General features: G+C 46.4%; 3 protein-coding genes and 1 non-coding gene across 14 annotated transcripts in view; 1 reads left to right on the top strand and 3 right to left on the bottom strand.

Annotated features, from left to right (window-relative positions):
• Positions 1–13: 13 nt before the first annotated feature.
• On the bottom strand, positions 14–12,591 carry HGS (hepatocyte growth factor-regulated tyrosine kinase substrate). 6 transcript variants are annotated; one of them, XM_053375618.1, is made up of 21 exons: positions 12,489–12,591; positions 10,586–10,670; positions 9,011–9,086; positions 8,478–8,570; positions 8,002–8,125; positions 7,400–7,515; positions 6,685–6,753; positions 6,405–6,529; positions 5,782–5,860; positions 5,587–5,685; positions 4,918–5,013; positions 4,583–4,621; positions 4,330–4,473; positions 3,738–3,951; positions 2,956–3,128; positions 2,669–2,809; positions 2,374–2,551; positions 2,122–2,255; positions 1,397–1,507; positions 1,101–1,196; positions 14–874 (listed from the first exon to the last, which is right to left on the bottom strand). In XM_053375618.1, the coding sequence occupies exons 1-21, from the start codon at positions 12,523–12,525 to the stop codon at positions 761–763; spliced, it is 2,343 nt and encodes a 780-aa protein (XP_053231593.1). In that variant the 5' UTR covers positions 12,526–12,591; the 3' UTR covers positions 14–760. The 6 variants fall into 6 exon arrangements, with proteins under 6 accessions (XP_053231593.1, XP_053231594.1, XP_053231595.1 ...); XM_053375619.1 differs by having other exon boundaries at positions 1,397–1,514; positions 2,129–2,255; XM_053375620.1 differs by having other exon boundaries at positions 3,738–3,948.
• A 138-nt stretch (positions 12,592–12,729) lies between these two features.
• ARL16 (ADP ribosylation factor like GTPase 16) lies at positions 12,730–16,735 on the top strand. The gene is made up of 5 exons (XM_053375630.1): positions 12,730–12,848; positions 13,621–13,678; positions 15,516–15,629; positions 15,978–16,093; positions 16,348–16,735. The coding sequence occupies exons 1-5, from the start codon at positions 12,748–12,750 to the stop codon at positions 16,514–16,516; spliced, it is 558 nt and encodes a 185-aa protein (XP_053231605.1). The 5' UTR covers positions 12,730–12,747; the 3' UTR covers positions 16,517–16,735.
• A 1,210-nt stretch (positions 16,736–17,945) lies between these two features.
• On the bottom strand, positions 17,946–18,019 carry TRNAI-GAU (transfer RNA isoleucine (anticodon GAU)). Its single transcript has one exon. It is a non-coding gene; the product is annotated as a tRNA-Ile (tRNA).
• A 22-nt stretch (positions 18,020–18,041) lies between these two features.
• TMC6 (transmembrane channel like 6) overlaps positions 18,042–24,593 on the bottom strand; it is a 28,310-nt gene continuing 21,758 nt past the window's right edge. For 5 of the 6 annotated variants that reach the window (XM_053375613.1, XM_053375615.1, XM_053375614.1 and 2 more), the window contains 6 exons: positions 24,197–24,272; positions 23,507–23,640; positions 21,850–22,026; positions 20,917–20,995; positions 19,848–19,926; positions 18,042–18,532 (listed from right to left, as the gene is read on the bottom strand). In XM_053375613.1, coding sequence (XP_053231588.1) covers positions 19,870–19,926; positions 20,917–20,995; positions 21,850–22,026; positions 23,507–23,640; positions 24,197–24,272 — 523 coding nt within the window. In that variant the 3' untranslated portion in view covers positions 18,042–18,532; positions 19,848–19,869. The remainder of the gene's footprint in view (positions 18,533–19,847; positions 19,927–20,916; positions 20,996–21,849; positions 22,027–23,506; positions 23,641–24,196; positions 24,273–24,593) is intronic. The other variant, XM_053375617.1, reaches the window with a different exon arrangement.

Below are 24,593 nucleotides of genomic sequence, written 5' to 3'. Positions count from 1 at the left end.
GCACAGACTGAAAAAAGTTTTAAATACTTTATTGTCACTGGTTCCATTCTGCCTACACCAGCACTAAACACAAGAGATGAGTCTTCAAAAGCAGCGAGCATAAGTAGGGCAGAGGAAGGGGAGAAGAAACGCAGGCCTGGAGCAGGCTGTGTTCAATGTCGTGGGTTCTCCAAAGGGATTGAGAAGAGACATGGAGGGCTGTGAGATCATGGAGGGGGAGGGGGCAGTGGTGTTCGAGGTGAAGGCCACTTGATTGGCAAGATGCAACCATAGAATGTACTAAAGGGGAGGTGGGGAGAAGGATGTAGGCCCAGATCATGCTGTGGGCTGGACCCATTTACTCTGGCTTTGGAACATGCTTAAATGCAGTTTCCAATGAGAAGAGCAGCTCTCCAACCTGTAACGGCGCACATAGGAGGCACTCCTTGAGAATTCTGCTCTGCTGCCCAGCCAACACAAAGCTAGGAGGATCAGGCAGTGGGCTACTCTCTCTCCACAGCCAAGAAACAGTGTATAAGGTTATTTGAGCACAGATGTCTCTTGCTCATCCCAGAAGGCTCACTTAGTGAGGGATGGAGGGGGGAGGTACAGGTAGCCAACGGGAAACTACCTAGGACAGCGGGGGCTCAGCTCTCCATTCCCCAGGGTGGGGATGGCGCAAGGTAATAGCAATGGTGTAGCGAGTACAGCAGTGACCAACAGATGGTAGTGTTACAATGTCTTAGAAACCCACCCCTCCCTTTCCTCATAAGCCAAGAGATTAGTCAAAGGAGATCAGCTGAGCCTCTCCGCTGCCGCCTTGTGCCTGTTGCACCTGGACTGGAGCCTGCTGAGGCTGCTGCTGCTGCTGGGGAGGTCCTCCAGGAGGTGCCATCTGCAAGGAGGCAAAAAACAGGGAAGCGAGTAAGGAGGTCTTGTTTAAAAAGGCATCCCCCCTCCCCCATTTAAAGCTACTGTAGATAACGGTCCTCCAACCCATGGATTGGCACAGGCTAAAAAGCCAAACAATGTGGAGCCGAAGGAATTCAGGGCATCAGCCTAACATAACATGAAGAAGTCACCAAAACAGTTGCCCCCAAAGTGGCTGGTCAAAGACTCACCTGCTGATACATAGGCTGCTGTCCTGACAGGTAAGGCTGCTGGGGTGGCAGGTTACTCAAACCCTGTTCCTGGCCAGGGAGGGTTGACATGAGGTTCTAGCAGGAAAAGAAGAGGGCATAAGACTTTCCGCCAATCCACACGGCTCCATTCATAACAGGAGGCAGCCTGGAGCTTAGAGGTGGCTTTGCTGCCTCTATGCACATATAAAAATTCCCCTTCAGTCCTGTCTGCCGGCTGCCCTCACACTGGACACTGGAGAAGGCACACAGCGCAACAGTTTCAAGGAGTCTCTCACCTGCATATTGTAGGGCTGGTAGCCCATGGAGACCGACTGATTGCCCATGTAACCCTGCGGCGCTTGTGTCATGGCTGGGATCGCCTGGGTCTGGGAAGGGGCAGCTGCGTTCTGCAAGGTAAAGGAGGCAGGAATGGGTGAGAAGTCTAGACAAACTTCAACACACAGGCAAGAACACAGGGAGAAACTTTTGCTACTTGCAAGCTGGCAAAGACTATTTATATTCCACTCTTCCTCCAAGCAGATCAAGGCGCCATGTACAGTCTTCTCCACTGTATTCACATAGTGCTATAGGTAAGACGGAGAGCTTGCTACTTGCACTGTGCCTGATGGCTATGGGAAGACTTGAACCTGGAATTCCCAGGTCCAAATCCAAATACTTGAACCACAACACGCATAATGAGATGAACTGGACTGTAGTCCATTGAAGCTGATGCAATGATTATTATTTTTTTGTCTTTTATGTTGCCACAAGACTCCGTTATTTTTGCTGCAACAGACTTAACTTGGCTACCCTTCTGAAAATGGTTTAAAATAGGTGCTTCAACTTCATAACAACAGAAGCATCACCGCTAGAATGATTCAAACTTGGATTTTCTCTGTCCTAGTCAAACACTAATGACATCACCACACTGGCTTGAACTCTCTCCCCCCCCCCCCCACTTTCACAACAGCACATATAACCTGCTGGGGCAGAGGAAATTTGGGCTGTGGGTCAAACTTGCCTGGTAGCCTTGGGTAGGTGTAGGTTGGTAGGAAGAATAGGCAGGATTCGTGGTGGGCACAGCCTGCCCTTGCGGAGCTGCCTGGGCATTATTAGTGCTTGCTGAGTACATGTAGGTGCTCACCATGTTGGGATCTGAAATACAGATGAAATATGAGAAAAGGACAGCCTTCCGAGACCACGCCAGGTAGCCCAGTATCCCGTTTCAGGTGCTTTCAGCTAACACATTCCCCCTCCATCCTATTGCTCTTACCTGTTCCTGCCACAGGCATTGCAGTGTAAGGTCCGGTGCTGCCCTGGGCAGGCTGGCTCATGTACACTGTGTGCATAGGTGAGCCCTCCACAGAGCCTGCTGGGCTGAAGGTGCCTGGGAAGCTTGTGGGGCCTGATGGCTGGTAGATCACCCCGCCAGCAGGAGGCATGGCCTGCAGCTAGAGAGACAGGAAGCAGGTTAAGAGAGGGACGGTGACTTGGCTGATGTATTTGCAAAGAGAACAGCCATGGAAGGGAAGAGGAGGAGGGATTCTCGGCCTCTCCACCCGTCATACCTGAGCATACGGCAAGGAGAAAGCAGGCATCTGGGCCCGCATTTGGATCGTTTGCTTCTGCTGCTCCAGTCGCAGCTGGCGCTCCTTCTCTTGCTCCTGAAGGCGCTGGATCGCCAACTGCCGTTGCATCTCCAGGTATTCCTACAAGTTGGAGAAGAACATGGGATGCATTACAACACGGGAGCCATGGGACTTCATGCTTTACTAAGCTGCACCACTTGCAAAACCATTTTGCAGAGGACAGATGTACCTTTTGTACCGGACACACTTGGCACCGGCCACCTCACCTGTTTCTTCTGCCGCATAATCTCAAGCTTCTGGGCTAGCTGGATCTGGCGCTGGCGCTCGGCCTCCTCGGCAGCGCGGCGCAGCTTCTCCCGGTGTTCCTCCCGCAGAGCATTCAGGGCTCCCCGTGCATCCCGGATCTGTGCAAGTTTATCTTGAAGTCCTTCATAGTACACTGGGCGGGGGGAAGGGGCGAAAAAAGGCGTAGTCAGAAGCCCCACCTCCATGAGATCCACAGGAGGTATAGCACTGAGGTCCAGTGCCGAGGGCCTTTTGGTGGTTCCTCGCTGCAAGAAGCCAAGTTACAGGGAACCAGGCAGAGGGCCTTCTCAGTAGTGGCGCCCACCCTGTGGAACACCCTCCCACCAGATGTCAAAGAGAAAAACAACTACCAGACTTTTAGAAGACATCCGAAAGCAGCCCTGTTTAGGGAAGCTTTTAATGTTTAACAGGTTATTGTATTGTGTTTTGTTGGAAACCGCCCAGAGTGGCTGGGGAAACCCAGCCAGATGGGCCGGGTATAAATAATAAAAATATTATATTATAGCTCTCACCTCAAGGAAAGCAGGGCAGACTCCTCAGCGTGGGCCAAAGGCATCACGCCATCTTCCCTTCCTTCCCACCCCAAAAAGTGGAAAGGAAGCCCCAATGCCCATTTTGGTTCAACGCAAGGAAGTCAATTAACCGCCTATGATTTCATGGGGAGAGAGGTGATCCCAACCGTGCTACAAGCTCCTCCCGCAGGTCTCTGCCCACATTAAGGGCCGGGGCCCTGGGAACTTACGGCGGCGCTCATCCAACTGGTTCAGCAGCTCCAGGAGCTGAGGGTGCATGCTGTTGATGGACTGGAAGAGTGAGAGCACGGCGGAGTCATTGGTGATGCTCCGGCCGCGCAGGTGGTTGCTCTTCATGCGGTTGACGAAGGTGGTGACGGCGTTCTGCAGAGCCTTCAGGAACTGGTCGTGGCTCTCGTCTGTCTCACCGTTTTGGTATTGCTGCTGGGGAGACCATCAGAGAGAGATGGGGAGACCATTAACTGGAAGCCACAATTCCAACTAAGTTAAAGCTCAACAGAGTTCATTTTTCAATGTGGCTTCAGCTGCCTTGGGTTACCCCTGTCCTGTTTCCCTGCAAGGCGATGCATCTCCTGTAAAAACCTTAAACCTCCAGACTGTTCAAATGCAGCACAGAAAGCTTGCCGCACTCCGTGCCTGGCCTCCTTTAATCCCGCTGCTCACATTGGAGAAAGAAACAGCAGTTGCTCACCAGCTGGCAACCATTTCAGGAAAAAAACCAAACAAACCCAGCGGCTGAGCCTAATTCTGCCTTACTGTGGAGCATCCTAAGAGCACACAGAAAGGGAAGGCTGCTCTTACCTCCACCACACTGAGCGGGGCAGGCTGGACCTCGGTGTTCTGGGTTGCTGGCTCCCCCATGGATAGTGGGGCTGAAGGGGTGGGGCTCTTGCGCACCTCCTCCTGCTTCTTCTCCCAGTAGTTACGGTTCAAGTACCGAGCCAACTGGAAGGAGATGTTGGGAAACAGGAAGCAAGCTGGTTGTCACTAGCCAGGGTGTCGCTGATACCAGTGGAGTACAAAATGGCTTATGGGGATGGGGGATGGGTCTTACCTCAGGGTCAATGTCCTCAGCCAGAGGTGCAGAGGAGTTCTGAAATAAGACACATATTAGAGGATTAACCACCCATGCAAAGATGGGTGCCCCCACTGCCTCCCCTTCTCTTAGGAGATCAAGCTTGAAACGCTGCCTGTTTCAAGCTTCAAGGCATGAGGGGACTTGTGAGCAGAAGGAGCTGCTGAAGCAAGGGGAGAGGAAAAGCCAACACACATTCTCTTCCTCTCCCATGGACATCGTTGGACTTACCAAAGAACCACAGAATGTTCATGACACGGGAGAAGTGTCTAAATGGCAAAAGGGGAAATCTCTCCAGGCGGGTGGGCACTTACCACAGGTGAGGAATAGAGGGTGTTGACTGGTGGAGCCGATGAGGTGACTGGTGTCGGCTCAGCCTTGGGGTATGTGGAATACGTGCTTTTCTGTCTCTGCAGAGGAAAAGCAAGAGGGAGAACGATATAGGAATGCTTCACCGATTCCTGAACTTGCACAGCAAGCCAGGAACCACTTTTGCAGTCGGCCAGCAAGCCAGAAGCTGATCGGGAATGAAGCATGAAGCGTGCCTCCTGACAGTTACCAGCCACATCTGGGCATCTCAGAATGGCACAAATAAGTGTGCAGTTAGTGATGAAATTAAGATTCACCCAGAATCAGCATGGTCTTTATCTGCTCTTAATTAGACAACAAAATGGGAAAGTTAGTGCAGCATTTTAATTAACTGAACACGACATAACGTGTATGTTTCCTGGAATCGTTTCTGGTAGTTACAAAACCCAATTGGCAAAGCACCCCAAAATTAAAATGCCTCCTTTTGGCAGGGGGAAGACGACATCAGCACAAGTTTCCCATATTTGAGGGCTAGGCTGTTGCAGTGAAAGAGGGAGTTTATGCAGAACACTGAGCTACCTAAGCTCTTTGGGCGCTACAAGGCAGTCAACCCTGCGGGGTACCTTCGAGTATTAATGTCACAGGAATCCCCCCCTAATTCTCAAGACACAAACCATCCTTTCCTTCTCCTCTGCCTCTGACTGGGAGAGTGCAATGGCCAGCTGCAGCTCCTCCTCCTCCTGCAGGGCAGTTTCATCACGCTTGGGAGGCAGCTGAGGGCAGAAGAAACAGCAGTCACTGTAACCTGGGTGAAGAGGTGACGGGTGAAGCAGGAACCCCATCCCTTGCCATCACAGCCAAGTGCTCACCTGGGACTGCTGGGAAAGAGGACTGGTGAGGTACTCAGGAGGAAGCTCCGTGGTTGCAGTTCCTTTCCCTTCTGCTTTCCTGTGTATACAGAGAAGCCAGGATCATGACCACAGCTGAACTGCAATCTGGTGGTCGGCCAGGGGTTTGGGGGGAAGAGAGGACCGCTCAACACCTGCTCTATTGTAGCATCTGTTGAACTGCAATAAGCCAATTAGCTCTTTCTCTTTAAGCTGCAACTTGCCAGACTACAGTGGAACCTTGGTTCTCGAATTTAATCCGTTTGACTCCTGAAACAGTTCGAAAACCAAGGCACAGCTTCCTATTGGCTGCAGGTGCTTCCTGCACTCAAGCAGAAGCTGTGTTGGACGTTCGGCTTCTGAAAAACATTTGAAAACCAGAATACTTACTTCCGAGGTTTCGGCATTCGGGAGCCAAAACATACGAGTACCAAGGCATTCAAGAACCAAGGTATGACTGTATTCAGTTTACTGTTAGAGGAATAAGAACTCTCTCCCTCCAGAGTATGCACATGTAGAAAGAAAGGCTGCCAAAAAAAACCCTCATTCCTCCCCAACCTTTCTGTGCCAATGACCCTCTTCATTAGCTGAGCTCCGATACTTACTTGTTGAGATGCTCGTAGCAGGGCTCACACACTCGCACCTCCTTCTCTATGCCGAACTTGGGAATGGTGGAATACTTGGAGGAGCACTTCCCGCAGAAAATCTGCCCACATGCCCGGCAGTGGTGCTGCGAACACAGGGAGAGGTTGAGAAAAGAAGCCCACTAGAATTTAAATCTCACGGCCACCACCTCCTCTTGCTGCCATTATAACATGGCTCTGTGTCATGTCAGCTGCCACAGGAAAGAAGCTCCAGGTTGGGACAGGGAGCTGCACCACTCACCTTACGAGTCACCACCCCAAACTGGACTCTGCACCGGTGACACTCCTCCGCGTCCACCCAGTCTGGGGCCTGCCGCACAGAAACAAAGCAAGTATTGGGTAACAAAAAGGCTGTCATAAAGCCCTGAAGTGATCCTAAGAGCCTGAAAAAAGCACCCCCAAGAGCAGCAGTATTTGAGGAGGGATCCTAGAGAAAATGCACATGTAACATAAAGAGGCAGTAAAAACTAAATAGGTGGTTCTCTTCCCCTGTGGTAGTATATGTCCTGGGGCAAAATCCTAAAAAAAAGCTCAGCAACTTCAATTCTAAAAAAAGCTCAACAATTCTGGTCGGCCCTCGTGCATGTTCACTTCATCAAATCTGGCCCTCTTTGAAAAATAAGTTTGGGCACCCCTGGGTTATGAGCAATCTGATTCCGTAACAATCTATTAGAAGTATTTACTTTCTGCTGTTGCTTTTAATGTTGGCTTTAGTTCTGCACATTTTTTTACCTTTTGTGAACCACCCTGGGATGCTGTTGTGAAGAACATTATAAAAACGAGATAAGAAGTAAGTAACACAATTAGCTTCTCTTACTTCCCACAGCCCACAATGTACAAATCGAATGGGATATGTTCTATTTTTGCTGTCACCCACCCCCAGGCAGCTGAATTTTCACTGGAGACTGATTCAGCCCAAACTCAGCAACAGAAGTATCAAGACAGATTATAATTACCACAAAAAAGTCCAAATCATTTCCATATGTGAGGCGTGCCCCTTTCCCAATTGGGACACTCACCCTTTCCGCTGCAAACATGGCATCACTCTCCTTGAATTCTGGGAAAACATGACCTGCAGGAAAGATCAACAATGTCACTCTGTTGGGATCTTCAACCACTGGCACTAGCTGGTACTTGGGATGGGGGTACCAAGTGACAGACCTGAGAAGCTGTGCACACAAGCCATTCACTTGCTCACCACGTTCCCTTTCCCAACCAAAGAAATCATGACATCCCCACAAGGGACTGAGGAGATGAGGCTAGAGCGATTGGCCTAGACTGGCCTTCCAGAATTGAGTCCAACAAACCGCCTGACCCATAGTCCAACATACCATAATATCACAAGTGACAAAGATCACAGGAATTCTTCTCGGCTCTGGAAGCTACGGTGTTCTGTTAGGGCTTATACCTAAAACACTGACATGCTACATGGAAGCTGGTCATTGCTGTTTCTTAAAACAAATGCACCAGTGTGCTTTCTCCAGATCCCCAACTTAACATACTAAGTCTTCCCCCCTGTCCCCCTCCCTTCTTCACAGCACAGGTCACTCATCCTTACCTTCAACCTTCATGATCTGGTAAGTGTCCTGCACCACCTTGTACTTGGGTTCATTGCGGAAGGCATGAGCCCATGCCTGGATCAAGTACAGGATCTTGTTGCGAACATTGGCTTCAACTTGTCTCTGTAGAAATGAGCAGAGCCAGGATCAGGCAATATGCTCAATGGAAGCAAACCCACAATCTTCCAAGGGAACAGCATAAGTGCAATTTAACTGGGAAATGACACTCAGAGCAATGTCCCTTGCCATCTAGTATCAGAAACCCAACCTCAGTTATTCTCTTTGCTCACTACCTGTATATTCATCATCTACTAGGGGTGGGAAGGACAGAAAGAGTGATTTTCCTTGTAAATTTCCTCCCGCTGGAAAGGAACTCCATGTTGGCCTATGAGGGTGCTTCGCTGTTTATAAATTTGGATTTCTTTTTCTTTAAACAGCTGCTTATGAGGAGGAGAAACAGCCAAAAAGCTCCTACCTTCAGCAATTCCTTCAACTCCTCCATGGTCTGTTTGTTAGCCACTTCATCGTGAACTGTTTGACCACAGTTCTTTACCACAGATTCCAAGACCTACAAGGAAAATATATTCATGAGCATGCACTGTCCCTGACCAAATATCCAAAGAGGTGCCTTGCTGGATCAGGCCAAAGGCCTATATAGTCAAGTATCCTGTTTCCCCCAGTAGCCAACCAGATGTCCATGGAAATACCACCAGCAACCAACACAAATGCAACAGCCCTTTCCCACTGTTTTCCCCCAGAGGACTGATATTGAGAGGCATACCGCCTCTGGTATTGGAGGCACTGATAGCTTTATCCTCCAGGAATCTGTCTAATCCCCTTTTAATGTTGCCCTAGTTAAAAGTAATTAGCAGCAGAAGTTCTGGTCCTCCTTTGAACAAAAAGTGGGCTGGCTGCATATCTCCCTCGCAAGGTTAGGGAAAGAAAGCTTCTCTCATTGACCTGGGAGAGTGAATACACCCTGAGGAAGTTGTGTTCACTTTAGCTTACCTCTAGTGCGTAGAGAGCCACATGTGGATTCTTGTCATTGACTTTCTTCTTTATTGCACCAACAGCATATTTAGCCCTGGACAACAAAATGCGAAGAATAATAACTCAGTCTAATGGCAGCATACAAGGACTAGTTGTCATTCTGAAGCCACCCCAAAATCCCTGCTCTCATGAAATATAATAGCAGCACTTATAATAGAAGAGGAAAAGGTGTCAATATGTGTCAAGATTCAAAGCTAAATTATTTGACTAATCTATGATAACTGTTCCAGTTACCAATCAAAATCACTGACATGTGAGGCAGTGAATATCTTGTACATCTGTGAGTTTATTACGTAATGTGGAAACTGCTGTATGATGAAAGAATAAGTATCAGTAGTTGTAGAAAACACTTGGAAATACATGCAGTGCCTTCTCTTCCTATTCTTTTCTATAGATACCTTCCTTGTCAAATATTTTCAGACAATTTCGTTATTAAAGCTGAACACACAGAACCAAGCCAATATAAGCAAACATAATTGTCACATTATTATTATCATTTTCCTTTTGCACAAGGGCTGCAACTTCCTAGTTGACAGCATGTCTCTAGTTTCACAGGACAAGAAACCCACAAAACAATTTTCTCATCTCCTTCAGCAGAGGCTATATCTAGAAGAGCAGGTCTCATATGTAGTTTTAACAGTTCTGTTAATAAATACACTAATAAATACACTGGGATGAGATGGAATTTTAAGACCCCAAAGGACTGACATTAATAGATGACTTATGTGACTGTCCTGAAAATCCATTTTTCTGAAGAAAATTTACAGCTACACAGAAGATATACCCTCCAGACACCAAGCTGAACCAATTCCCACAGAAAAATTTAGTCTACACTCATCAACTGCTCATTTGGTTAGCCTCTTACCTAGCTAACCTTTTTTGGTTCAAGGGCTATATTAACCATAAAGTACCACTCCAAGGGCTGGATGCCAAGGCCATTTTCCACCCCCTATTTCAGCTGCAGATCAGCAATGGGGATGAAAGAGCAAATGCTGTTCCTTGATCTTCAGGGAGTGATGGGGCTTGACAACATCACTGCCCCTGCTCATCAGATCAATCTGATGCATAAGGGGAGATTCTGATACATAAGGGGAGATCCCCATCATTGCACTGGTCTGGGTTGTGGAGCTGAAACCTCTCTGCTCACACCAGTACAACACGACAGCAGTGCTCAGCAGCACCAAGTCCTTCTCAGTAAACAATGACAGCAGCCAAATTGCTGGGGACCACCAGAAATCACTTGGGGGGGGGGTCCACACATGGCCCACATGTTATCTACCTCTGTATTAGTTTCATAGGCAGAGAGCATGCCATAGTAGCAACAATGTTGGCTTTGGATGTGGAAACCCCCAGGTTCAAATTTCTGCTCACCCTTGAGGCTCAAAGGATGACCCTGGGCAACCACAAATACTCAACTTACTCTACCGCAAAAGGCAGCTGCGAGGTTAAAATGTGGGACAGTTCTAAACATATGATCAATAAACCTTGATGTGCATGGAGCAAAGAAAGATTGGTGCAGACATCAGCACTTACTGGGTGTCACCCTGACGAATCATATCACAAATCTGGAGGATGGACTCCCAGTCTGTCTCCAGCAGAAGCTGACTGGTAGCTTTATCTGAAATACATTGAAATAACCATTAACCATTCAGGTCAAATGCTAATATAGTTATTTGCTTTAGGAGTCTGTTGGACAAATAAGCCATACTTGGTATTTGTTGATAGAGTACACCAGAAATTTGAGAACCTAGAGCATTTTGTTTTGTGACCTACTGTTCACCTAAAAGTATCTTGCAAAATATCTTACATGTCTATGCTTGGCATCAGCCCTTTGTATGTGGATTATAATTTTATTGAGTAATTTCAGTTGCATGGAATGGATGGTGAGTGGGATTGGGTGAGTGGTTGTATGAATGATGTGCATTATTTTGGTTGAAATTTTATGTTGTATTGTATTGCCTTGTAACATTCTCTGACTTTATAACTGATATTATGTTTATGATGTATGGTATATATGAATTTGTTTTGTTTATATATAAATCATTTTATATGGTTTTTATTTTAATTATTGTTTTTCTAAATTTATTTTTATCTATTGTAAACTGTTGAGATTTTCATATACAGTAGTTTGCAATCTGTAAATGGAAACAACAACACCACAGTTATGTTGCTGCTAAGTGGTGGCCCCTTACAAAGAGCATTTCTAACCCCCAATAGCACAGTCAATACTTGCAGAGCATACTTGCTGTCTAGTGACCCTACCCATGTTTGCTACTCCAACTCTGCCATCCACAAAGCCTAATTATTTGCAACTGCTTCTGTGCGTTTTCATCCTCTCACTTAATTGTAAAAATTTTTACTGTAAGCTTCTTTAACTTTTTTCTCTTTCTTTTGCTAATGTTACTCTAAAGTTCATTGTTCATGGACAGCACTATATAAAAATTGGCAAAGGAGCTCATAATCTAATGACAATTGTGTGCCCATCCCCCATCCCCCTTTTCTTGTTTTCTGGTAAGCAATGTTATTGCCACCCCCACAGCAGCTGACACATTTCAAACTCCTTCCCCATGTGACATCTGCCCCAAATGCACCACTGTGTGCTCTCCTGACTCAGTCAGCTGAGAGTTCTGTTCTTGCCCTGTCACTTCCTGGATTGTTAGTCACCTTGCAGAGCCTGATTTTAGTAATAGTGGTGAGATCACCAGTGTTGTACTGTAAAAGCATAAAGCTTTTCATTTCTCAAAAGACTGTTAAGTTTCCCCCAGAATTCAAAAAGGGCCAGATTAGTCAGTTAAACAAACACCACAGCTCTGATCCAATGATAACCCCTTCATTCGTCACTGAATATATGTTTTTGTGTGTGTGTGTGTGACTTGTTTATTTTTCTAAGGGTTGTATCCCATGCTATTTCTGTTCAGAGTATATCCACTGAGCTTTATGAACACTGGTTAAAACCCCAAACGCCCATTTTCGAGATCAAAGGGCAGCAAAAGAAATGTTGTCATCCTGTCTGTGTCTGGCAGAGGAAGTCGGTTACAGCTGCTAGGCCCAAACACGGTTTTGTTTTTACGTTGGGAGTTTCAATCTGGGCGTATGTGAGGCGACCATAGCGAATAACCATGGGGAAATGAATAGGGGCGGGAGGGGGGGATGGGCAGCGAACAGAGAAGCAGCTTTCAGATAAAAAACCCTATTTGGCTTCCAGGGTGATGGGAGCTGATGGAAAAGGGAGGTCCTCCGCGCGGGAGCTCCGGGCTTCGACGTTCCCCACAGGAGCTCTGCCCGAAGAAGCGCAGCATCGGGCGAAGGTGCGAGGGGAGCGAAGAAGGGGAGAGGAAGTGGAAGGGTCAGAACAGAACACCCCACCCAGGTATTTGGGGTCACAGGCCAAGAGGGCAGGTCGCTGCCGAGACTCCCCCCCCCCCGCGCCCAGTACCTAGAAGCCGCTCGAAGGTGCCGCCGCCTCGCCCCATGGCGATCCCCGTCCAAGAGCAGGTAGCACCGAGCGCTGGATCTGGTTCGCCTCGGAAACCCGCTTCCGCAGCCTAGGCCCCGCTTCCGGCTTCCGCGGAGCGCCGAGGCGGGACTTCCGGCGGCAGCCATTTGGCGATTGGCGGACGTGGCGACCGAAGCGGCTTGTCGGTCCAGGAACGGATGGATTCGTGGCCGGGAGTAAGCGGTCGCCTCTGGTTGCTATGGTGATGGCCAGCGGCGGCGGCGGCGGCGGCGGCTCCACTTACTTGCTTCTGGGGGGTTCGGGCGCGGGCAAGACTCTGCTGGTGAAGCGGCTGCAGAATATCCCCTCGCGGCTGGGAGGAGGGCCGGGGATGGGGTTGCGGGTGCAGAGGCGGCGGCGGAGGAAGCGGGGAGGCTGCCTAGGGTGGAAAGGGGTGGTGGGTGAGCTGCATCTCTTTGGCCTGTGTGGTGTAGTGGTTAAGAGCGGTGGACTCGTAATCTGGTGAACTGGGATCGATTCCCCGCTCCTCCACATGCAGCTGCTGGGTGACTTTGGGCCAGTCACACTTCTTTGAAGTCTCTCAACCCCACTCACCTCACAGAGTGTTTGTTGTGGGGGAGGAAGGGAAAGGAGATTGTTAGCCGCTTTGAGACTCCTTCAGGTAGTGATAAAGCGGGATATCAAATCCAAACTCTTCTTCTTCTTCTTGTGCCCCTCTTGCTGGTCATCCATGCCTGCCTGGCAGTGCGACTAGGCACAAGATGGGCAAAAGGCCAGGGAGGGAAGGAGAGGGGGAGGAGATAATTCCTGGTGACAGAAAGTTAAGTGTGGTGGGAGGCTGGCTTCATGACAACAGACCCTTCCCATGAGGGTTGCCATATTTTGAAAAGCAAAACCTTCATGACTTCCACTTTTAACTATGGATCACTACGATGACTCAAAAAAGAGGACATGCCCTGGGAAAAGAGGACATATGGCAACCCTACTCCCATCCTCTCTCCTGGGGGTTGAAGGGAACCCCTTGCACCTGTTTGGGCTCTGTCTGTGCTGTGTTGTACCGAACCTTTCTCCATTCCATTCCCACCACTTTCCTTAACAGTCTCTCTGCACAGCTGAGCTCCAAAGATGGTGCCAAAGACCTTGGGGAGCCGCCAGCTACTCTGCCTACGGTATGGCCTTTCTTGTTTTTGGTTTGGTTCTTGTGGCTCAGCAGATGGGGCTCAGCTGTAGAGCATGTGCTCTGCAAGCAGAAGGTGCCAGCAGGTTTGCTCCTGAACATCTTGTTCAAAGGATCTTGAGTAGCATCGGTAGGAAAGAACCACTGTCAGCCCCAGTAAATATTGCCCAGCTAGCCCACCAACAGTATGACTTGGCATAAAGCAGTTTCTTGTGTTCCAATTGGTACAGGATGTTGTGGTACCCAGATTAGAGATGATTTACTGCTCCTGACAGGAAGACATGGCAAAATCTTTGACAGAAGCAAATTGTGGTAAAGATAAGGGCATTGCTGTGGTCACACTAGCTAATGTTTTACACTTCTGTCGTCAATGAAATCAAACTTCATTGAGCAAATTTCATCAGTGAAACTGAACACTGTATATACAGATTGGTTTATTTCAGAGTGGTTTTTGCTTGTGTGATAATGGCCGGTAGGTGGCTCTCAGGGAGGGGTTGTTCTAAGACAGGCCCCAACCTCTTCCTATAGTTTCTGCTGTGATTACCTTTGTTGCATTTTGTCACTCTTCTTGTTACAAAGGATTCACTTCTTATATAGCTTATATAGCTTACACATGGCTGTGTGTTGTAGTCGGCTTACAGTTCATTGCACACTGCAAAACTACAGTGGTGCCTCGCAAGACGAAATTAATCCGTTCCGTGAGTCCCTTCGTCTTGCGGTTTTTTCGTCTTGCGAAGCACGGCTATTAGCGGCTTAGCGGCTTTGAGAAAAAGGAAACAAACTCGCAAGAACTCGCAAGACGTTTCGTCTTGCGAAGCAAGCCCATAGGGAAATTCGTCTTGCGGAACGACTCAAAAAACGGAAAACTCTTTCGTCTTGCGCGTTTTTCGTCTTGCGAGGCATTCGTCTTGCGAGGTACCACTGTATTAACACGTTTCCCCGTCCCCAGCCTCCAGCAAGTATTAATATTGCTCCAAATATTTTCAAAATAAGCTTGGAGAAGCTCAGCAACTTTGGGAAAAGAAGCAATTGTACACAAGGAGAGGACATAGTTCAGTGGCATGTATAAGGCAAGACCACATTCAGCGTTTTGGGGTTTCTGGGCAACACACCATCAATAAAAACAACCAAGAAACTTGTAGTGCTCTCAAGACACTGGTTGAAACTGTTGAGTTATCCTTAAGCACTGTGGTTTTGATCACACAAACATTCCTAGAGCCCTCTGCCCAGATGAGTCATGTAAATAAACTAAACCTCAAACCAAATTAATTTGTTTTAAAACACTTTGACCAACTCTCTGTGATGTAGCTAAAGGGTAGCTTCACCATTCTCTATACCAGTACTCCCTGGGAACGCTGTTATTTCACACCCCACAGCTCTTAGGTTACCTACACAAAATGACACTTTTACAGTATGAATTAGTCCACAACAGGCTGCTTGATCCATGAGATATGTACAGTGTGATCCCATAAATGTCTACTGAGAAGCAAATCCCATTGAACTCAGTGGGACTTGCTGCCAGTAGAAGACTTCAAACCTATGCACGTATTTGGGAGTAAGACACATTGAGTTCTTTAACTTCCAACTAAGTATGCACAGGATTGCACTGTCATTATAAGGCAGCAATAGCTTGTTTTGAGAATTGTAACTGCATCTCCAGCTTATCGGGCCTTTTAAGTGCATGGAAGAGCTCCAATCAGATTCTTCTAGTGCCAAGAGTTGAGTCATGCTTGACAGAAGTACCTGGACCAATCCCTTTGCCTGTGTTGTGAATAACAGCTCAGTTACCCGCCAGCGTACAAGTCTAATTGGTGATTGTCCCTTTGCAGGTTGGCACAAACCTTACTGACCTTCAAATACGAAAGAAAATCACAATTCGTGAACTGGGAGGATGCATGGGCCCCATCTGGTCTAGTTATTACAGTGACTGTTGCTGCGTCCTGGTAAGGGAAATCTGTCCACTCCTGTGGCTGTTTGCTGCTCTTAATTACTTACTTTCATTAAAAATGAAAGCATAGGGTCTGAAGAGCCTGGAACATCAGCACGTCCTGCATCTGCTCCTTAGCAGCCCTATGTACTATACTTCCACTTAGAAAAAATAACTCAAATTTCTAGAAAATCTTGCTCTGACCAGAGAATAACTAGGCAGTTTGTATGCTGCAGCACCTCAGTGGTTCATGCATATTTCCAAATTCTTCTGGCTATGCTGTGTTGGAAAACTCTGGAACTTTAGTTTTTCACTTTGGGGCTCCCTTTGAATCATTCTCTTTTTCTTTCTGTCTCTCCTGCAGTACATGATTGATGCTGCTAAGCCTACGCAAATCTCCTCATCCTGCATTCAGCTTCTGTCACTTCTTTCTGCTGAGCAGCTAGCATCAGTCCCTGTACTCATCATTTTCAACAAGATGTAAGTGATATTTAACTTTAATCTCTGTGCAAGGGACTCTGGAAGAGGGGGAGCAGAATTTGATGGGCTTCAGTGACTATTAGTAGCCAGTGGCAAGGCAGTGGGATGATGAGAGTTATCAGAATGGGGATATTTTAATTTTCAGTTGATTTGCAACCTGCTCACAATGTTCCACTGCAGGGCTTTTTATTGGAAAGTTCAGCAGGCAGTAAAAAGTGTGTGACTACTGTTTTCTCTCTCTACTTGGACTTTAGTGACCTACCCTGCTATATGTCCCTTGTGGAGATGAAGTCATTGTTCCGAATCCAGGATATCATTGCCTGTGCCAAGCAGCCCATCACTGTTGTAGAGACCAGTGCGCGTGATGGCAATGGCTTATCCAATGTGATGCAGTGGTTTCATTCTACAATCCAATGTGATTGAAGCTGGAGATTGCTCTCACCTCAGGTACCTTGGTTGGACATGGAGCAGCAGAAAGAGACCTAGGCAACAGTCCTAGTCTTATCACTTAGGAAGCAGCAGCTAGCAAAATTTATAGCCAGCAGAACTTAATAGTTCCCTGCAGGCAGTGGAAACAACATTGCTGCTATGGACTTTGGATGTACTTTGAACCCAAAAGTAAATATTTTCCTATTTAAATCATTCAGTATATTGCCTCTTCTGTTCTGCATGTGCTACTAGGATGCTGGAAGAGAATGCTTCTATGGAAGGGGAGGACAAACTACATGTCTGTCTCATCCATTTATTTTAATTAAGGTCTTCATTTCTCACAGTCCAAGTTCCCATGGCGTCTGTGCCAGTTCTCAAATTCCTTCTGTGGCTTAGAGCCTCTTTGCAGGATACTTTGTTCATGCAGTGAATGCAGAGTTGTTAACAAAGAATCCAAAAGGTACCTCTTGGTTTCAGGGATATTGTAACTTTTACATAATATAATATAGAATAAATTTCTCCCTTCAGGTATTCACACAACAGCAGTTGCAACTGGCCTGTGGAATGTGGTTGTGTGTCGAGGGCACCTATTTGATTATATGTGGCATGAAACTTGCCTTCTGCCATATCCTTTTGTGACATTATTAGTTGCATGTCATTCTCACTAACCATTGTCGTTTACAGCAAACCCCATGCCCCTTGCTTCATCTGCTACAATGGCAAGATCTTTGATTAACAGAATGGTGAAAAGGCAAAGGATCCATTTGTCCATCCATCCTGTACATCAGTGAAGAAGCGACTTGCTTGGACTAATTTTCTGTGCCGAGCCCTGCCTCCTTTTGCCCAGAATCAATCACAGACTTTGGGCCATGTGAAGGAGGTGACACTTTGGAAGTTTAAAAATAGCCACCTCCTCTCATCCTTTAAAAACCTGATGGAATAAAAACAGTGTGACTAATTTTTAGATGGTTAGGACAGAACCAATTTGGGGAGTTTCCTTGGGAAGGTATTTTGAGCTAAGCAGTGTAACACTGCCGAGAAAAGAGCTTTAAACGTTCAGGAAATGGTCCAGAAGCAATTGGGGGGGGGGGAATCAAACTAAGATACATTTAAGCATAAAAGTACATTTAAACTAAGGAATCTTGAAAAAGATGGTGGTGATCTGTTATATTATCATCAGCTATAATCTATGCTGTTTTTCTGACAATTATTGTCTCTCAAAGTTACTCAGATCAATAATAATGAAAAGATGTACTGCCACCAGGCTCACAAACAAGGGGAACAGCAAAAGAGGAAAGGATGGGGCAGGGTAGAAGGTGAAGGGGCGAAACCAAATCTTCACAAGTAGAATCACAGAATTGTAGTGTTGGGAGGGACCCTGAGGTTCATTTAGTCCAACCCCTGCAATGCAGGAATATGCTGCTGTCCCATACAGGGATCGAACCTGTCACCTTGGCGTTATCAGCACCAAACTCTAACCAACTGAGCTATCCAGGCTTCATGATCAGCTGTAATTGGGTAGTTTTTCAAAAGAAAATGTTTTTAATAACATCAAATCAAGATGTCCTGGTAAAAATGGCATCCTGCCAACAAATGTCTTACAATCCTCTTATTGTGCTTCAATGGCCCTATAAATCCACTGTGCAAGGCCCAAAAGGAAGGGCCATTACAATTCTTAAAAATTCAGTGTTTGGTCCTTCTCTTTTAAATATCATTAGTTTCTGTATGCTTCAAGTACTTGGGTCCAGCTCAAGGAACATTTCAATTTGCCTGTTCATGGAAGCTGGAACTGCCAGCCAATATTAAGAAGGGATGTTATTGGGCTGAAGATGGATGAGATTCTCATGATCTTCTGAACACAGAAAAGCTTGAAGGCAGACAAGAGGAGACCGACATTTCCAGCAGCATGGGCTATTCCTCAGAGCATTCCTAGAGCAGCTGACATCAATCCTCCATCTCACAAGGAGCATTTCAGGCAAAGGTTCATCTTGCACATCCACTGATATACTGCTGGATTGAAAGGGAAATTTCAGCTGCCATTGTTATTAGAGAATTGGTTTTATTTTTACAATCAGAATAATGGTCCTAAATATGCACCACTCAGCAACAACACCTATATTTTTCAGTTCTTCCTTTTAGTGCTCTTTTACGTTCCTCACTTACCAGAATGGCTGTTAGTAACACACCCTCCACCTCTAATCTTGCTTGTAAATTATTGCCTTGGGAGTGTGCTGGGAAGTGAACAGAAGAGCTAAGAGATTGCCAGCATCCAAGGACAAACAAGATGCAACAGTGGCACAATCCTGCATTAGCGGATCATGCCAAATTCCTATTAAGCAGAGTGATGGTAATTTAAAATGAAACCTAGGCGATTCTCCCACCTGCTCTCCCCCCAATTTATTTTTGGCAGGCACTGTTTCTGATGGAAGAGAAAAACAACTTGGAAAAAAGTACAGGCAGAGCAAGAGTTCAGCACCCTCCCACTTTCCCATGCTGCAATTTAAATTGCTCCCCTGCCCTGTTTCATAGGAAATTGATAGCAATCTGATTCCCTCCAATCTGCTACCATCATATCTTGCTTGCCCCCAAGGTCCTGCAATTTACTTCCATCAATTTGATTTCCTAGTGAAATACATTTTCAAAAATGGACTGCATTTCCTTTCTCTCTGTGTGTACATATGCATACATTAAGCAGTAACAGGAGAGAGCGCTGCAACACAGCCAAGCTTGTCTCGTTACCAGTCTCTGCAGATGTTTTGCTTATATAAAATCCATTCATAAGCAGGGTGAGTGGGGGGGGGGGAGTATGCAAAGCTCTTGCCATCCTCATCACCTCCCAGAAACTGCAGGGCCAGTCTCCTGTATTCGTGGAGGCTCACTGCACAATTCAGACAAGGGAAGATCAAGGTGCTTTGATGCATCATTCAAAAGCACCCAGTCTGCCAGGCACAAACTGCACAGGCTATGTGGGCTTAGGGGTCATCGGGTAAGCAGGAAGCAAAGGGAGAGGAGAAAAAGTTTCCTAATATCCAGCATGTTTTGGACCTCTCAGGTCCTTCATCAGGAAGTTACAAACTTCTGTTATACTGTCTCCACTTTCCTTCTACAGTACCTTTTCCTCCTACCTTTTTGCTTCCTCTGCCCCGCCCCATTAGCCTCTGCTGCACCTGGATGGGCTCAGTGTAAGGTGTACACTAGCTTTGGCTAAGGCAGTAATCCATTATGTATGTGCTACCCAGCCAAGCAGCTTGGCAGCAGCATCTTGTCAATTCCATGGAGCTCCTCAATAGTCTTACCTCACCTTCAACTGCCCCCAAAGCCTTACCTCATCTTCAATTGCTGCATTCTCATTTCCCATATATAGTATGAAGCTTCTGAATGAGAAACATCTTGTCTTCCCCTTCCTGGAACATTAGAGACATTAAGGTGAGTTGCGGGAAAGTGGCTTTCTTGAACAAATGCTAGCAATGTTAGGAATCTATATAAAAGGTTGAAACAAATACGATCTGTGCTCACTTCATCCAGCTCAAGGAAACATTTCCATTTGCCTTTCCATGGAAGCTGGGATTGCTGGCAAATGGTAAGAATGGACGTTCTGGGACTGAAGGTGGATGAGATTACCGTGAAATTTCCTGAACAGGAAGAAGCTTGAAGGGAGGCAACAGGAGACTGACATCTTCAGCAGCATGGGCTTGTTTGCCGTTCCTGGAGGGGTTAAAATCTATTCTGCCATCTCCCAAGAAGCATTTCAGGCAGATAATAAAAATTTGTAATGCCTATTGCGTTTTCCTAACTGCTGTAGGGGTCTATGCAAGTTTAATCTATTTATTATTAGTGAAGTGTCCTGCCATTATGACTAGCATGATTCATGCAGACAAAGGGACTGTTCACAGCAGGAACCTAATGTGGAAGATGCATCTGTAGAATTTTGTATACAAGCACTTTGCGTGAGCACACACATATACACAGCCGTCTTCAGAAATATCTTTCAATGGAAGCTGAGAAACCAAGTATGCTTCTATTGCACTGCTTTTCACCACAGGGGAAATAATTCTCCATTCATTCATTCAGGGAAAGAAACAGACTGCAGCCCATTTGCTTTGGTTCCAATAAATTCCAAGAACTAAGGGCCCAGTTCTTAAGGCCCCACTCAGCATGGTACTCATATTCTCTGACAAAGCAGGAATTACCGTATTTTTCGCTCCATAACACGCACGTAGTTTTTAGAGGAGGAAAATCTGTAGGCATGCCACCTGTAGGCATTCCCTCCATAACACGCACAGACATTTCCCCTTACTTTTTAGGAGGAAAAAAGTGAGTGTTATGGTGCAAAAAATACGGTAGCAGCACTTTCAGGTCTCGGAACTGCACAGGATAAAGCAGACTCCACTCACATTGGCAATCTGCTCCTTCAGCAGGGTAATGATTTTCCGCTGACCTTTCACCACTTGGAAGTTGAGGTAGATCACAGCTCTGCAAAATCACAAAGGCGCGGGACAGAATGAGCACAGAGAGATGTTAAGCGAGAAATGCGCAGAAGAGTAATATGCACACCAGGAATGTGGAACAGATTGGTGACAGAACTGATGCATCATCGTCTGCCCTCATACAGAGAAGAGGGAGGGCATTAAACCCTCATGATCCATTGGGCAGTCAGAAATCCTGGGTGTTGGCACATCTAAGACACTCATTCCCACGCGTATATTGGTGCCTCAGCCTCTGACAGCTTTGAGGTGCACATTCCATTAGGTATGGTTAGCTGCACAAAGAAACACCCCAAAATTTCCTTCTCTGGATTGCATCGTAATTGGATTACGTAACACGGGTAACTAATGTGGTGCCCCTCCAAATGTTGCGCAACTTCCATCAGCCCCAGCCAGGTGGCCAGTTGCCACAGACGTTGGAAATGGGAATCCAGCAACAAATACGAAGGCCACCAAATAGGAAATTGCGGTGGTGTTGGAACAGCATATGGCATCAACAGTGGTAAAGAAAAGCTTGAAATATGCAGGTTATATTTACAGGTTTAGTAAGTTGCATTAGTGCTAGCTTATGAGGTACCCCAGCTTGATAAGGGGAGGTGTCCCACAGTGGAAGCCATCAACCTTTTACAGAAGAGTACAGCTGATGCTACTGAAGCTGAACTATGCTGAGAACAGGGCACACAATCAGCCTTCCTTCCAATTATATCACAGGTTGAGGTATATGCCATTCTCGGTAAACCCTGTATGGTATTCACCAAACCACTTTGATTATTTGGGTTGGGAAGGGAGAAACCATCTATGGCTTTCTAAGCTTAGATAAATAACGGAGTCTTTCCAACTTACAGCAAAATTCCAGCAATCAAAAACAGGAAGAAGCTATTTTGGATCAGGTGCTGGTGGATCCAGGTAAACCAGGTGAGGTTTGGGTTGGATTTCTCCAGCTTCAGAACCCAGGTCTTCCCAGACTCATAGATGGTCTCGTGGTCTCGGAAGGGTCCACATATCTTAGATGGTTTAACTCTGGATGGACAAAGAGCAGCTCATTATCAAAGAGCTATTCAAAGGACTGTTGCTCTACTTGGCATACAAAAGCTACACACCTAATCATTTTGTTTTTACAACATTTATACAGCATTTTTCGATAACTTACAAAGCCATTTGTAGCATAAAAATGTAAGTTCAAAGGTGAGCGTCACTGATTATTTGGCCAAAATGACACCACAAGAGGGAGATACCAGCAGGCTTGAGAAAACCTAAAGCTTTGCAGAAAGCAAAAACAAAACAACCTTTAGAAACCAAAACAAAAGATAGCCAAATAAGAACCGAGTGTGCTCAGCAGCCATGGAATGCTGACTGACTGTCTGAGTTAAAGAAAACAATAGAAAAATGGGTGGGAGGGGAATGGAATAGAATAGAATGGAATGGAATATCATGCAGAAGACCATGGCTGACTGAACAGGAGTACTCCACTCTGCAACCTTTTACTGCAGGCCCCACATGGGTTTAACTAATAACTGATTGTGTAAATGTCTGAATATTCAGCTGCCTGCAGTAGCTAGAGGCCCCTTTTCAACTACAGGCAACTCCCCATTTATGCACATTCAAGGCACCCGCCACCGCACATGCACGCATTACAGCAAACCCAGAAGTGGCCCAAAAAGGGGCGAAAACAGCAAACATGGCGCAAGAACAGAATCTAGCATGAGCCTTGGCAATTGCGATCCCAGAAACACTTGCACTGACCTCTGTGGCCTATGGAGAGTTTGAGCATGGAGGTTTAGAGGGTCTCTGCAGACTTTTCAATAGTGTTCCCAACATTCAAGATTTCACTTAAGCGTGCAGCGCCTCAGAACGTAATCCCCACATAAATGGGGAGTTGCCTGCACTTCTCTTATATGCCAATTTGCACAAAGACAAGTTTTTAATATGTTACCTATTCTGTACCATACCATAATTTATTTAGCAGTATCAAAACAGGTGCACATGTCTGCCAGAATGAAAGCAAAAATCCTTAATTATGTTTGACCCCTGCCCCCATATGGAAAGAGTGCTTTACAGTATGTCCCGTGAGCAGGATGCCAAATGCAAGACTTCTGACACATTCTTTAAAGCAACAGCAAGAAATTGTATGTTTAAAAAAAGCAGGACACCAGAGGCCGCAAAGACAGCATGCTCACCAGCATCAGAGAAGTCATTCAGACTTTAGTGCCTTGATGGTAGACTAGTGTGGCTGCACTAGCACTAGGTGGAAGATGAGCTTTTATGAGCGAGGGAGCAGTGTAGACTAGTAACAAGGTGCCTTTCAGGTGGGCATGGGGACAAGCTTTGCAGTAGAATGGGACGGAGAAGCCCAAACGAGCAGGATGTTTTGATATCAGATATCATGGCTGAGAGAACTGGAATTAACAGAAGAGTGGCAAAACATCCAGCAGTCATAGCATTCCTCTAACACCCGGAATGTAACTGCAGTCAGTTACAACTGAACAGAAAATCTACTCACGCCCAGATGGTGTAGGAGAGGAATATGGAGGCACCCAGGAAAGAAGGGAAGCACAGCAAGGTGATGAAAATGGTGCTCATGTGAGATGCACGCCAGGGTTTACTGGGAGACTGGCAATTTCTCATCAAGCTGGTCTAGGAGGGTGGAAAAAATACACAGTTTAAACTAGCTTATTCACTCTCCTAACAACAGCAACTTCTGAGTGGGACTCAGCCATACAGTGGTACCTCGGGTTAAGAACTTAATCCGTTCTGGAGGTCTGTTCTTAACATGAAACTGTTCTTAACCTGAAGCACCACTTTAGCTAATGGGGCCTCCCGCTGCTGCCGCACTGCTGCTGCGCGATTTCTGTTCTCATCCTGAAGCAAAGTTCTTAACCCAAGGTACTATTTCTGGGTTAGCGGAGTCTGTAACCTGAAGCGTCTGTAACCCGAGGTACTGATAAAAGTACAATCTAGGTTAGTTCCTGCTGGTCAAGGACCTCTATCAGGTTTCCATTTCCTTTAATTTTCTTCGGGACAGAGCGAAGGCAGTCTGGGAGGCAAGTCCACTCAGTGTGATTTGCTAGCTTGTCTCCACCCCAATTTCTTTGTCCACAAAACTTCCATAAGCCAACCCTCTGCTAATGCATGTTGCCTCAGTGCAGTGGAAAGTGCATTAGTGCCCGTTGGAGATGGGCAGATAAATTACCTTCTTAATATAGAACAGGAGCAGCAACTTGAAGATTTGGACAACAGGGAGGAGTGGGGCAAAGAAGACTCCCAGCCTGGGCGGGGGGACAAAAAGGAGAGATCAGTAGTTTACTTAAGCTGAGCTTGTAAACCCCTGCACAGTTTTGCACCAGAATCTCAAATTAGGCAACCAGAATCCTGTGAAGTATTTTACATTATTCAATCTGGTTTCTGGCTTTTAAAGGAGGTGGAATTTTTTAGCAGAGTCTGAAAGAAATGAATGCACAGAAAGACTGAAGGTGGAGATGGATGGGCTGCAAGGGGTCCATGATAAGGAGCTGTGCTTGACCTAGAGGCTCCACCCCATTGCATGTTTTTGTGGTGTGGCGATCCTATTTTAAAAGTTTGAATGATAT

This window comes from Podarcis raffonei, chromosome 2 (genome assembly GCF_027172205.1).
Source record: "Podarcis raffonei isolate rPodRaf1 chromosome 2, rPodRaf1.pri, whole genome shotgun sequence".
Taxonomy (NCBI): domain Eukaryota; kingdom Metazoa; phylum Chordata; class Lepidosauria; order Squamata; family Lacertidae; genus Podarcis; species Podarcis raffonei.
This window is presented reverse-complemented; position numbering and strand designations above follow the sequence as displayed.

Coding starts and splice junctions, on each gene's coding strand:
- HGS (XM_053375618.1), bottom strand. CDS start 12,525: ATGGGGCGAGGCGGCGGCACCTTCGAGCGGCTTCTAG. Junction 8,571..9,010: donor TGGCTCTCTACGCACTAGAG/GTAAGCTAAAGT, acceptor TTTTCCTTGTAG/GTCTTGGAATCTGTGGTAAA. Junction 875..1,100: donor AGCAGCCTATGTATCAGCAG/GTGAGTCTTTGA, acceptor GCCTCCTTGCAG/ATGGCACCTCCTGGAGGACC.
- ARL16 (XM_053375630.1), top strand. CDS start 12,748: ATGGTGATGGCCAGCGGCGGCGGCGGCGGCGGCGGCTCCACTTACTTG. Junction 12,849..13,620: donor CTGGTGAAGCGGCTGCAGAA/TATCCCCTCGCG, acceptor TCTCTCTGCACA/GCTGAGCTCCAAAGATGGTG. Junction 16,094..16,347: donor CTCATCATTTTCAACAAGAT/GTAAGTGATATT, acceptor CTTGGACTTTAG/TGACCTACCCTGCTATATGT.